The following is a 15,328-nucleotide window of genomic DNA, read 5'->3' on the forward strand; positions in this document are numbered from 1 at the left end:
GAGATGGACCACCTATTATACTACTGAATTTTTAACACCATAATTTGAGGTGTCAAAAGCATCCTAAGCAACTACTATAATGGTCCAAAGGCTAACTTTTAAACATTGTGTCCACTTTTCCTTTAGGTAGTAAAAATATAGATGGTGGGAAATAAAAGCCACAACGAGTAAGTATGTGAAGTTTAAAGAATAGCATATGTTCTTTTTCTGTGCCAACAGAAGACCTCAGACTCTGATTTTCCCATATGCTGAAGTAATCTGAAAGAACACAAGTTTTACCTTGAGGCAGTAAGAGACATTTAAATAGCTCTGTAACTTAAAGACAGCTTTCTGGATCTTGGAAAAAACAATTTGCTGGGTTTTTTTACTGGATTGAATAACAATCAAAAGATACAAAGTAGAGAAGATAGGTAATTTCTCTTTTTACATTTCTCCTATAGATCATAGGAAATTTTTTCAAGTTTATCAAACACACTGCAGGAATGCGTGTTCATAGTGAAACAACACAGTCTGCAAAACGAGAATCAGCAACTTGGTCTTTGTGCAGCCCTTCAACAGAAAAGGAAAGACAGAAAGCAACTGCTTTTCTGGAGAGATTTTAACTCCTACACACATTTAGTTTATTAAATGGCCATATATTTTGCACTTCAAACAGGCAGATGCTGTGCCATGGTGGCCCTCTCCCTTGCAGAAAGACTATAAGACTACTCGTTTTCACATTTGGTACCTTCCTGTATTCCAGAGCTACAAAGATGGCTTGAACTTAATTTTGTGTATAATTTCATGTTAGAGGAGACTTTTTGAGGTGAACACTCTCAAGCACATGAGAAATTCTCTGTGGGGTAGGACCAGAAGTATACTGATGGAAACCATGTGCATCACCATGCTACACTGGTTTTCCATTTATTATTCAGCTTTCAAATGCACATTGGCAAGTATGTATGTGCTTTATCCGCAAGTGTATTTTAATTTCAGCAGCTGATTGTTTTTTCAGAATGAAGGACATGGTTATTGGCATCATGGTAGTCCCACGAAACACCAATCAATTAAAGAGCTGTGTGAATGAAAAGGGGAACTGCCACGCTACACCTGGACCAAAAAGAGCAAGCAATATGCATTTCCTCTCTGATTTCCACCAAAACCTCAGCAGTCACCACTGCATCAAATTGTTTCTTAAATACAGCTACACTAAATCCAAGTCTTATAGAAGTCCTTATAAAATCTGAAGTTTAAAAGCCTTTATTTATCCTGCAGTCAATCTAGATAAAGCATCTGAAAAGCTGCCTTCTTTGAGATGTCATCAGAGAGCCATCCAGATTTTTTTAAGTACCAATCAAATATACAGTGTGTTATCATTGAAATACCGAGCCTACATACAAAGGAACTTAACACCTAACAGATAAAACCACGCTAAAATGGATGTTAAGGCTTATCTATGTATAAAAAGCTAATATCAACACAGTTTATAAAAGTTTTAAAAATTATCTTCTAAGTTGTTATACATAAAAAGCGATATTTTTTTCAGATAATGTGAAATTGACAGAGCTTCGAATAGAGAAAAAATTCACACAAAACAATTATGTCATGCAAAGCCAAGCCATGTAAAATCCATCAGGTCCATATTTGTTACACTAATTGAAGTTTGCATTTGCAGATACAGATCTGAACATTTTGAGACTATTAGTCTTGTCAAATAAAAAAAATAAACAATACCAGTAAATTAATCTCACATACAACATACTTTTAGGCCCTAAAATTGAAGGCTTCAGACATTTAGCAATGAATGTTGTATTTACTAATCAATATCCAAGAGGTCTCTAGAATGCCAACGACAAAAACCAAGAACAGCGTTATTCAGACAAAATCAAAGTTAACGCAAGTTGGATGCAACTGAGACATCAACAGAATTTTAACCAGAAAAAAGTAGTTTACATTTTCTAAAGCATATATATTTTTTCCCACTGAGAAAAAAAAAGTCTGATTTGCAAGCCAGCTATCATAGCCTTCAGGCTTTTCACTGTAATTTGTAACCAACTTGCCAAATCTAAATGGACTCACTGTCCACCTAGGCCAAAAAGCAAAGAATGAAAAGCACTAAGTTCTCCTAAGTACATATTAAAATTCTGATATAACAGAGCAGTGACACCATCTTTGCACACTGAATTGTATACATATTTTTAGGTATCTTGATACATGATATTTTAAACCAGTGGAGAGCCATCTCACTCCCATTGTACCTGTATAACTGCAAGCAGAATTTGGTGTTTGCTAATGATACATAATAAAAGAGGAGATGGAAGAAGCCACTTAACCCATTTTCCTAATGGTAGGCCTCAACCTCTAACATAATTCACAAGAAGTCATGCAGTTTTAACTAAAATGCTATGATCTGCAATTTTACAAATTGATGCAAGAAAATGGATTTACAAAGAAATAGCATCAAAAATTACTTTTTCCCAAAAGAACAACATTATTCCACACAAGCTTCTCATAAATGTGCCACAGCTGCTGACAAAGGCCTGAAGTATATTTTAATCACTATAGCAAGAAGTTGCATGCTGTCAGGAAACTGAGATGAAGACATGGGTGTACATTTGAAATGATCTGAAGCCCAAGCAAGAATAGGTATTTATACTACCTCCAAACCTTCAGGGAGTTTACAGAACCCAAAGGATAGGAGATGAGGAAGATACAGAGATGAGATGAGCCTGTTAGAGACAGACACAACAAAGACAGAGCAAAATAAAGAAATACAAAGATGAATGATACAGTTTTATACATACAGATTATACATTTTAACATGGGTACAAGGAAGTGTGGAGAAAGGATAATTATCAAATGAAAATGTTTTTAAATACAAGTTATACTTTAGTAATATAGTAACCTGTGGAAAATACATTTTGATTAAAATGCATACATTTGAAAAGAATATAAAGAAATACAGTATTAGTTAGCTTAAACTAGAACTGTCATTGGGCTTGGCTTCACTGCAAGGAAAGCAGGAGCAATTCACCTGATCCAAAATCACCACTGGCAGAGAACTTGGGAATACATATGGCATTCACTGCGACCTATTCCCAGAGCAAAGGAACCCGGTCACATACCTAGGAATGCCTCCCTCCCTTTTCATGGGGCTCCAAGTACTGTCCCTCTGTCTCCATATGGTAGTATTGACATCATCTGAACTTCACATGCTGTAAAATGGCACTGAGTTATGGCATAAGCGCTTGGACCGATGATTAGGAGAGATTAGGAAACTGAGGAAAGTAACAAACGCCATCAGAGAACTGGTAATTTAGATTTAATCGGGATACCAAAACATCCTGTCCTAAATTAGATGACCAAGCATAATCTTAAACAACTCTGCAAGTGCTCATATTTCCATTAAACAATGCAGAAGTCCAAACTGGCCAATCATACTAACTGAAGTAACTGGAAAAATGCTTGAAAGAGAACCTGTCGAAATAAAGTGCTCCAGCAGCTCATTCCATTAACTATGAAGATCCCTAATTTAATATGCCATTGATTTCTTCAAGTTTTTTGGCATTTGAATAAACATCCCCTTAGAATTCCAGAATTTGTCAAAATCAAATATGATGCATGGTATAATGCAATTTTTACGTTAATAAATTGTGTGTTCATATGCCAAGGGAGAAGCAGTTATAAATGGCATACAGAAATGGAACAGAAAACACGCACAAGATCATGTTATTATGGATAAAGAACACTTCAACAGTGTGCATGGAAGTACAATTTGAAAGTCATTAATCCTGACATGCACCACTCCCCTAGTTCCTTCCTCTTCAAATTTAATCGGTAAAAGGTCTGCTAGATTCCATTACATATATACACACACACGTATGCACTCTGAAGCCTATAGTAAAAGTGAAATAGCTAGTCAAAAAAAAATTTGTATCATGAAAACTTCTTTTCCTAACTTCATTATCATCAAATTCACTACTTTCCTGTGCTTCATACACTTAAATTCTGAATTGAAGAATGCTTTATAGAAGTGGAGAGGCTTACAAAATTATTTTAGCATTCCTGTAACAATAGAAAGGTGTTGTGTATTTGCAATTGTCTTTTGACTTTTTAGACCATGTCGTGGGAATTTAGACAGTTCTCAGATATCAGAGTTAAAAACCTATTAATCTCAATAAAAGAAGTTAAATCGCTCTCCAAACCAAACTTTCTAAAGTTGATTTACTAATGGCAAAGATTCCTATTTTTTACCTGCCTTTTAGAGCATTTATGCTAAAATTATTGCTACCCTCATAGCTAATAATTTTGGGTATTTGGTGTCAAATTGGATTAAAAAAATAAATCATTTTTGCTGCTCTTATGCCAAATTTGACTGTCGCTTTTTATTGGAACATCAAAAGCAGGCTTTTAATTCTCACAGTTTTGATGCTTAATGAAAAGTGAAAGTTAAACACAGCATGGCAGCATTAAAAATGCATGGTAAATCCATAGCACCCTGACATCTTAGCCCTGCAGAGGATGTGAAGAAAAGCCATTGTAAACAAAAGATAATACTACTAAATACAAAGCAAATTAATTAGATGGTCTGACAGACCCTTAAACAAAGAAAAAATGGAGGGAGAACATATGTACAACTATCATCCAACAAAGATATCACAGGGGCCTGTCAGCAGCACAGCCATATATGGAATTCAAGTTTACATCTTCATTTTCAGACTTTATTATTAAATATCTGGAATTGGAGACACCAGTAAACTAGCATAGTCAAGAACTTGGACAAAGAAGGGGTTTTACATCCTCCACTGTATGTACCTCATAGCCTAGATGGCAGGGACTTACTCCTCTGAACAACCTATTTCATGAACTACAGATCACTCTTCGTTTTGACCACTGATTTTTATCAGTTATACTGCCTTCGCTAAAACCAAATTTAACCAGACTAAGAATTTTCTTATAGCCAGAAAAAGTCTCTACCTTCCCCTGCATCATTCACCTTCTTAAAGGTGCATGTATCTCTGGACTGTAAGCTCATCAGTAGTATTTAAGATTACCTGTTTTTCTCCCTACAGTTTTCTATGAATTAAGCTTCCCATCCAAAAAATAAAAAGTAAAAATAAAATATTTTACTATTTTAATACATTTTTAGTACTAAAAAGAGAGAACACTACTGCTACTGTTGACAATACATGGAATATTTTTTGTTCATATATTCTATACCATGTTTGTGCACAAATGGGTAACTAGCAAGCTAAAATAACACTTCAATTGTACTTTACCAGTTAGTCTTCAAGAAACAAGGATGTGTCTCACAATACACTCCTGACAATAATATCAGGTTTTAACTCTTAATTTTGCTTTCTTCTACACACACTTTCACCTAATTCAAAGCTGTATATTAACAACACATTTTTGTGTTATTAAGAGAAGCTTGTACACATGCTCTATGACAATCGAAAAAAGAAATATATAGCTGCAGTGAGCATAACACTGTAGCGGAACTCTAGCATTTGGATCATGGGGCAATGGCAGGAAAAAATGATCAGAAAACTCTCTCCTGCCCCTGTCCAAGTTTCTAAGGACAGCAGAGTTCCTGAGAGTTGAACATCTCAGCATAGATTCCTGCATAATTTACATGCCATGTATGCTAGCCAGGGTAAAGAAGTAACTAGGACTATGCTAGAAGAGGCAGCAGTCCCCACTCCTTTAATCCTGGAGCGCTGGGGTAACAATTGCCTCTTAAGCCCATGGGATGCTTATTGGCTGGTGTCTTGAAGTGAAAAAAAGAAAAATACGTTTCTTTTGAAAACCAAAAATTTAGATGGAATTTTCCTCTTCCAGAGCTAATACTAATTTTAGTAGAATTCAGGTAATAAAATAAAGTTCAAACCTTTTAATGTAACAGGGTAATGGATGGTAAGAGAGAAACATAAAATAAACCAACCCTTCTTTGCTTTATCATTGGGCCATCATTTATTTTGAAGAGGTCAGTACAGGAGACTGCCAAATGTGCATTAACACTTATGGAATGCAAGTACAAGAGCAGTGCTTCAAACTGATTAGAAGATATCTGTGTCCAAAAAGACTGTTTTTGGAAAGCTTCACTGTAATTTAGCTAAGAAGCTGATTTACTTTTCCATAAATGTTCCTACAATTGTTTAGATTTTTACTGTTTACAGTGCATTTAACTTGATTTAAATAATATAATGGAAGTGATTGGGTGATTTTTTAAACAAGGGGTTAGAGTGCTCTGAGGCACCTCTACAAAAGCATAGGAACTGGAATTCAGTAGTTTTTCTTCTTGCAAAATAAGCACAAACAGGTGGAAACCTTTAAGAATGCGTGCCCCCACTTAAAGAATCACTTAACCACTGGGTATATGAAACTAGTGTTTTCAATATGCTGTCCTGATTGGAATCTATTTCTTTGAGAATTAAACAGAGACATGAAGGTTCCCACAAGAAACCGAGGCAAAAGTGAGATGTTTCTGGAGTGAATTGGTGCATCAGTTCTATTAACATACAGAGAAAGTTACTGAAATTGAGCTTATAATATTTTCACGGCTTGTCCTGAGGGGTCTTTTTAAGGAGACCTACTTGTTATATAAGACCTATTGTAAAAAGCTTATGGAGTGCAAGCATCTGTCTTTCCTCCTATGGAAACTGAGGAATACGAACATCATAGCATTAGCTTTATTAAAAGTTACTCTAGAATATTTGTTTAAGGCCATCAGCAAAATTTGCATAAAATCAACAGAAAAGTTGCCTTAAAAAGGATGGACAATCATCCAACTTAGTTTTACTATTACTGTGTATCCATACACATAATCACTCACATCTTAACATACGTTATTTTTTCCTTACTCTTAAAATGTTATTGTGGCATGATAAATATGTTTCTATTTTATATCATCTTCATATGCGATTGTATGTTGCCTTTTAGGTCTAACAGTCTCTCCCAAGCAGCTAGATTTAGAAGTACCTATTAAAACTTTACATAGCAATGGCTGAAAGAAATGATCCTTCCTTGAAAACAAAGATAATCTTTGTGTCAATAGCCTCGTTTTTCCAGATCAAACCTCACTATGACTCTCTCACTCTCCCTTCCTGTCCTATGCCTCACAGAATATAGGTACCTCTTCCAGCACCTGTATTTGTGTCTGTTTCCTCACTCTCCACTTCTCCAGGTGACAGGTGAGCTTAATACAGCCCTGAACAGAGACACAGCAGAACGGATTGAGATTTCTCTAAAGCTAAGGCATTTCTGGAATAAGAATCACTCGGTCCAGTGGTGCTCAGACAAAAATGTTGTGGGTATTGTGATAATACTATGTATGGAGGCTCAGTAATTCTGCAGTGCATAACTCCAGTGAATTAACTGTACATATACGCAAAATTTTGCTGTGAGTTTCATTACACATGCTTGTGTTCATGTAAATAAGAAAGAGGAATAAGAAAAGATCTTTCACTATGATTACCAATAATAACAGTATCGCGTATAAGGGCTTCTATAAAAGCAAGAAAGAAAAAAGTTAAGCCAATATTTTACTGTAGAACAACTCTGCAGACTTGCTCTTACATTTTCATAAACATCATTTTCCAAAAAGTGATTTTCTCAAAGAATAATGAACAGTTCTTGTGTTTTGTCTCCAACGGTGTTGCCTTGAAAATGTTTTTCTCGTTTTAACCCTGCGAACTCAACTGCAAAATCTCAAACACTTTGCCTAAAACACCATGCATGTAGTTGAGGGGTACTGCACTGGGGACAATGTATTATGCCAGTTGTACAGGACAGAATGCCACATTAACACAGCTATCCTGCTTCCAACACCTGAACTAGTTCACTGGGACATATCTGCACAGCACTGGGTTGTTCCAGATTCTTGAATTTCAAGTTTAAACAAGCATGTTACTGAATGCATGAGGAACCACTCTCTCATGTAAAAGGTACTGTTTTAACACAAGAACTTTTCAGAGTATAATCACTTTGAGTTCAAGCTGTGGGTACAAAGCACACACAACACTGAGCAGACAAATATTATTGAAAGCTGAAAATGCAAAATAAAGCAACGCATTACCATTTTTATCCATGGAATGTGGCTCAGACTGCTTCTTTCCAATATCAGCAAAGGATCTCACAATTGGGATCCTGTTGCTCAGTTTCTTCTGGTTCTGATGGTGATGCTGTTTCAGTAACGCCTCGTGTACTCTGTGACGAACATCCTCACTGAGCTGCCCAGAGCCCACCTGCTGATCCAGAATCATATCTGAAAAATAAATACATAAACATAGTAAGAGAGGGGAAAGAGGAAAAACTTTCCTTAAAGATGTTGCAATAACAATAATTAGCGCCCTATGGGATTACCGATGAAAGGTATCTGTTTGTTTAATGTGACAAGTATTAAAGCATGGTAAGTTTTATCTAGGAGTGTTTCACTCCCATAAATAAACGTATAGATAAATAAATAATGGTATTGATGTAACAAAGTCAATTCCTCAAAAGGTATGTCGTTCCCATGTTAAGGTCACCTATATAACTCTGAAGACATTCCCTAAGCATTCCCATACACAATGTATTTAAACCCTAGATTATGATGTATATAAGGTGCCTCCCCACCACCCCCCACAACCAATACCTTATGTGCTACAAAGGACCAGCTTACTATGAGGAGAAAACTTTTTGATTCCTTTTATACTTACCACAGAAGATCACAGCCTAGTTCTGTTTCTTACAATTACGGTTACAGAATTTTCAATACAATTAAAAAATATATATATGCAGTTGAGTTTCCCGCATTTGGAGAAATTGCAGGGGTCAGCACACCCGGAGTGCAGGGGATGAGCCTTGCCCTGGGAAAACCACCTGCCTGATCATAGTGTCTCCCCTGAGGTAAGATGATATGGGAAAATTTGAAGCATTACTGGGAAATAACCAATAGGATCTCTTTCTGCTGCCTGATGCCTATGTTCATGCAAGAGAATCATTACATGGATGTGTGAGTCAAGCTGATCCTGCTGCTAAAATAATCAGTCATTTTTGCAGTCCGCTGACAGAAAATATTAACATATTCACATTCAAAACTCCTAATAAGTATGCATTACGCATTTTGAATAGGAAAGAATTGTTGAGAATTTTGTAGGGCTTTTTTATCATTATTTTGGGAAATTCTATTAGCAATTAGTAATAATGCTTAACAGAAGGAAAGGAAAAAAAATCTGTATCAAAGCAAGTAAAACAGCATTTAAGTACACAATGTCCTTAAACTGTGCTGCACAAGAACAGTGATAAAATAAAGCTGAGTCAAAAACTTCTTGTACTGAAAATTCAGACAGCTCATGATTCTGTGCTGGAGTCAGATTCATATCTACCAGTAAACTCAGTGGCAAAGCAAGCAGAACAGAAAAAACAAAATGCAGATGCCGCATCACTAGAGAAATAATGTCAGGTCTCTGATAATTGCCAAGAGCACAATTGAGAATATAAAGCATTAAATAATTATACTAGTTAAATGCAGAGCTTAATTGTCAAGAGAACTACCCACTGTATATAAATTTTAAAAAAACACAACCATTTTTCTGAAGTTCTCAGTATCCCCATAACAATCCAATGTGTCATACATTGCTACTTTAAGAACTGAACTATAACTGCATATTTCGCTTAAAGTGAAGGGGCTACAAACAGCTCTTTATGACAACACATGCAAAAAGACATGACTAGGTCCATAGCCAAACACAGCTGTCAACAGATGCAAACATGAGAGATGTATCCACATCTCACCATGTAGAGCAGTGCAGAGCTTTCCAACATTGCCTCTGACCCTCTCCCAGCAATAACATTCTGCCCAGTGTTAGCAACTGTGTTCACCAAACAGCTCATGCCCAGGAGTAACACTGCCTGGTGCTGTGCCTACACTAATACAGCTGATCTTTGGAGTGCTTCACCTGTCTCTAAAGGTAACTTTTATCTCCAGGGTTAACTCAAATGCTACCAGGTCAGGTATCTCTGCACCCTCAGACAAGACAAACACATTTTTACCATTACTCTAGACTGCCACGGAAAAGAGAGAGAACTATGGTAACGAGAGTGACAGGCAAAACAGAAGGTAACACAAGTTCAAGAGAATGCCTGCAGTAATTTTTTTGCAGAAGGAGGCAAGAATAAGGACAGATTTGCAACACAAGGGGGGGGGGGGGGAAAGCACCAGCTCCAAGAAAAGTATCCATTTTCCCGCTCAACTTTACTACTTTTTGAGAAACAGCCTCTACCCTGAAGATAAGACTATCTTCCCTTTTAGACAGGCTTAGTACACGAACTGGCACATCACAGTTCCCAAAACAGGCCAGTAATTTCTGTAACGTGAGAGCTAGCTGATCTTCACAGGAAAAAAAGTAAGTAATAATCATATAACTTAAGGCATAAATGCTAAAGCACAATTGAGAAGATCCTTTTTAATTCTGCTGACCAAAATACAAATTGTAAAAAGATGCATAAAGAAGTAGTACCTTCCTTGAGTTGCTCTAAGACAGAAATCAAAAGGAAGAGCTGAAAAAAAAGGACTTCTCTAGAACAGTCAAATTTAGGGTTGTGATCATCACCTTTCTTACAGATCAGTGGAACTCCACTTGTATGGTGTCATTCCTGGAATTACAGTATTTTCCATATTAAATATTAATATATATTAATTTCTGAGAATGATGTCACTATTTAAGATGTGCCACTTGAGGAGAGAAAATGCCAGGAAAAAGAAAATCGTATCGCTCTCTTCTTGCTTGGATGCTCTGCCAGACTCATTAACAGTCACACAAACCATGGAGGGAGGTAGTGTTGTATGCCAGTATGGTGACTAACAACTTGTATTTCCTTCCAAACTGAGAAGAAAGTGGCTTACCTCAAGTTTTCTTTTTTTTTTTTCACAACTTCCCCTTTACTGTAGCATGTCTGACACATGCAAAAATGGGAGATGAATTCAGAATTGGGAACAGTGAAGGATACTTTATTTTTTTACCTTGATACTCCCAAGTTGTCATTCCTTTAAATACAAATCTATTTGCAATAGCAGCTATAGTTTTAGCGTAAATTACTGCCAGAATCCTGTATTTTAACCATTTTCTCTAAACCTGAACAGGTTTGAATAGTAATAAGAAGATTGACTCCATTAGCACCTACCATTATAGAATTCCACTTCAGTTTCTTCACAAGTTTTTCAATATATCTTTTAAAAACCCTAGCCTCTGCAATGTCAATGGTAACTCTCTTGATTACAAAGCTAAGCTTGAAAACACGGGCCACACGGTTTAAGATCTGAGAGTAAATGTTAAAAAAGAATGTTTTTAACATTTCATTTTCAAAATAGACACTAATTCCTTCATGCTGTGACAAGAGGATCCAATGTGATCCCACCAGCTGCAGCTGCACCTGCTTTCCAAAGTTGTGGTTCCGCACTTTTGTATCTAGAGTACATGACCATTTCTCATATAACAAAAAAGAGAAGAGAGAATAGACCTGTAACTTTGCAGCAATGTATCTCAGCTATATACCTATGTAACAGCAGAGACTCTCCAGGGTTTCTGTGCTGAGCAACAAGGTATGGGCATTTTTTTCTTTTAATTTTAAAAGAACATTCACGAGAAAAAATCTGGGTGAGCCCTTCTATCCACGGATACAGATCACCATTATGTTTTTCAAGGTTGTTTCACAACCATAAGCAGCTTTCAACATGACAACATGTGGAATATCCAGCAATATAGCTTTACCCAATCTAATTGCTCCTATCATACCATTTCTTCTGACATTGGGAACGCTAAAACAGAATGTTTCTTCAGTAAGGAATCTGGACTTATAAGGAACCGTGATATATATTTTTTAAGCTTTTAAAGACAGGTACTCTTCCTGCTCTAGTCACTTAAAAAGATTCAAAGGAACTTGAGGTTTCATGTAATTTCAAAAATGCTTTCTCCATTCAGACTCCGTTACAATATATCATTTACATAAAACATACTCATCTGTAAATTGATTTTGAAAGCAAATGTGAGTGAGTACTTAATGTGAGCGCTTAAACAAGCTATTGTACTAACTCAAATGTAACTTCTCATCATCTGTGAACAATTTACCCAGACTGCAAATTAAAGCATCAAATTAGTTCAAATACAGCGTGGCTCACATCTATAAACCCACCACAGCAAACCATATCTACCCCACCCCTAGGGTCAGCTAGGATGTAAAAGCAGATTGGCTTCTTTCACTCACTGTGGAGATGACTAGTACATACCACAGCTTCATTGTGGGTGCTGTACAGAGACACACAGCCAGATACCTGTGGAACCATCCCAGGTCCAAATAAATAAGAGAAGTTAAGAGAAAGCTCAAGTGACAGCTCTCTCCCTGCTGCTCAAGGTTCACAGCACACTCATCACATCATGCATATAGTTCAGGGAACTCCGAGGTGAAACACGGAATAAATTTATATAAGGAGTACTGCATTTGTAACAAAATACCTCTGAGGTCGAACAAGTAACATCTAACCGACAGACAAGCTAAACTGGGCCTGTTTTCTGCAGTGGTGTGTAAACAAATAAGATCTGGAGCTCTTACTTTTGAGCTGTACAGCAGACAAAATACAAGTTCGGAATTCATGGGCCTGATATATCCTGATATTCTCCTGATATAGGTTGGCATTCACAGTTTACAGCAGGAGAAACTGAACTCAATATACGCCAGTGAGGTTACTGGTATTTACACCTCTCAATCTTCCAAATTTTATAACTGCAATTGCAGGACAAAATGAGAGATTAATGATAAAAAAAATAGTACACATGGGCTTTTCTGTGCGTCATGACTGCAGTGACAGCTGACTACAAAACCTAATTTAAAAGCCAAGGTTTGTTTGTTTTGCAGTTGTTTTCTTTCCCTTAAAGACAGGAGAGAGGAAACACAAGCAACCATAATGCAGTGTTTTATGCAGGACATGAAGCTGAAATGCTGTCTTTTATACTAACCTGCAACCTAATATATATGTTTACTTAGTGAGTTAGGCACTAGGAGCAATAGAAAACTAACAATTAGGATTCTTCATTCTGGTGTTTACAAGGGTGATTAGATGTGAGCTATCTAAGCCAGCGCATTTAGCCTGTTCAGCTAAGGAAGCAGTGCGTTCCAGTGCACTGAGTGCCAGGTGCTATTTTCAACTCTACCTGAATTTACTTTGTTCAACTTCTCAACTGAATTACTTGAAAAGTTACACAGACAGTGAAAAATGTCTGCTTTCCAAACAAAGAGTCTGCAATTTTACTGAAGAACAAAGGCTAGCATGTTCACAAAACTGTAAATAGTAGACTAGGCTAATAATCCCAACTTGCAGCTCAGAGAGTAAGCACTGCTGTAACCCAGAGCTATCCTAACACAGTGGATGCTCCAAAAGAACAATGGAGGCCTCATAAAACAAGATATTTTGCATCTCTGTGTAGAGCGTGAGTCACGAGTGACACTGGTTCTGTCTACACACACAATGAAAAAATGAAATTGACTTGTGAAATCTGTAACATTCCCAAATTTGTGGTTAACATGGGAAAACACCAAAAAAAAAAAAAGGATGCCATGCAACTTAGATGTTGGTAAGAGCTTTACAGTTCACCCACAGAGAAAGGAATAAAACCTGATAAAGGCTTCTCTGTAGAGGTAATCACAGCATGGTAAGCTGTAAATAAAGCAAACACAAACACCTGTGTAAGTGAGAAGGTGAAAGCTCAACAAAAGAGAAGTGGAGGGTCAAACTGAGAGAAACAGACTGCTCACAGGCAATCCTCCGCTTTGTTATTGTGTTTGCAATAAAAGCTAAGTTTACCATAAAAGCACTGTCAGAAACATAATAAAGCATGAGTGTCACAGCTGAAACAAAGGAAAACAGTGAAATAAAATCTAAACTGGAGCCAGTTTAAATATTAAATACATCATTATGATGGAGTAATATACCTTAAAGCAAACAAAGACAAAAGAAGACTTTTTCAGATTGAAAGCTTAACGTGATATTACCAAAATCAATAAAGATGCACACTTGGCATGTAATGCCCTGGGTTGTTCAGCACAGAGTTCAGTGACCTCAATCACAAGATTAAGATGTTACACAGATTGAAAATTCAGTCGTGAGGAACATACAAAAGACTGGTTGGGAAAAAAACCGTCAGATCTCTGGATTGGAAAGCATGAGAATATTTAAAATATTATTTTTTAATGAACTTTTTTTCATTAATAAATAGGACTAGCTAATATTTCAAATGTGTGCAAGTCACCAAAGCACCACCATGCAACTCTGAGGCCACAGTTTGTATTTTACAAGGTTTGACATTTGTTCATAGCACACTCTGCACAATTAAAAGAAAACACGAGATCTGTGATTCATATTTTAGAGAATGTATTGCCATTAAAGGCTGGACCAAACAGTTTTTGAACCAAACGATACAAAATGGCATCATATGTTAAGTGGAAGAACCTTTTGGGTTCATTCAGTGGTTACAATCAAAAAACCAGATGGTAATCTGAGAATCTACACGGTTTCAAAGGAACTAAATGAAAATATCAAAAGAGAACATTTTCATCTGCCAACTTGAACAACACAGCAAAGCTGCTCTCTAATGGTGCAGCCAGATTCTGGCAAATACCTCCTCAAGAGACAAGTTCCAAAATAAATTGTTTTGATTACATAGATTTTTCAGACTTCCTTTTAGCATATGTTCTATACAGAAGTGATCGATAAAATATTACTACATCAAATGTTCAAAGGAATTCCTTGTGTTTGCAGTGCTAGCTTACTGATACAGGAGCCACTGCAAAGACATATGAAAAAAGAGTCAGATATTAAGAACAGTAATAAAGAAAACCTAAAATACATTTAATAAAAATGCACTTTTAGAAGGATACAGTTCAGCAGAGGAACTGAGCTGTTTTCAAAGAAAAAATAAAGTCTCTCACATAAAATTTAAGAATAAGTTGAGAAATGTCAGAAATGGTCATGGTGTTTCCCTGTTTGATGACAATGTTGGAAATTCATCTCAGGAGTCTCTACTACAATAAGATACTGTCTGTGAATTTAGCATCATAGGTATGAATAAGCTCTTTATCAACACAGAAAATTGGGTGTCTGTCCAAAGAAATTTACAGTCTTGTAGATCAAGTCATTTTTTAATAAGAGTTGGAATGAAAAAGAATCTAATCAAGAATGGACAAGCTGGAAGACAGGATGATTTAAAAATTCTCACCACGTCATTGGTGCCAAAATATTTTTACGCAGAACTATCAGAGTTTCCAGGGATGAGATACAAAATGTTCCGAAAGCCATACAAACAGTATAAGAGAT

At 36.5% G+C, this 15,328-nt stretch overlaps 1 protein-coding gene across 2 annotated transcripts in view; it reads right to left on the minus strand.

Annotated features, from left to right (window-relative positions):
• The window catches only part of SLC4A10 (solute carrier family 4 member 10), a 119,109-nt gene that overhangs the window by 48,300 nt on the left and 55,481 nt on the right, over window positions 1-15,328 (minus strand). For both annotated transcript variants that reach the window (XM_035571482.1, XM_035571473.1), the window contains exon 6: window positions 8,057-8,245. In XM_035571482.1, coding sequence (XP_035427375.1) covers window positions 8,057-8,245 — 189 coding nt within the window. The remainder of the gene's footprint in view (window positions 1-8,056; window positions 8,246-15,328) is intronic.

The sequence above is a fragment of the Cygnus atratus genome, chromosome 6 (genome assembly GCF_013377495.2).
Source record: "Cygnus atratus isolate AKBS03 ecotype Queensland, Australia chromosome 6, CAtr_DNAZoo_HiC_assembly, whole genome shotgun sequence".
Classification (NCBI taxonomy): domain Eukaryota; kingdom Metazoa; phylum Chordata; class Aves; order Anseriformes; family Anatidae; genus Cygnus; species Cygnus atratus.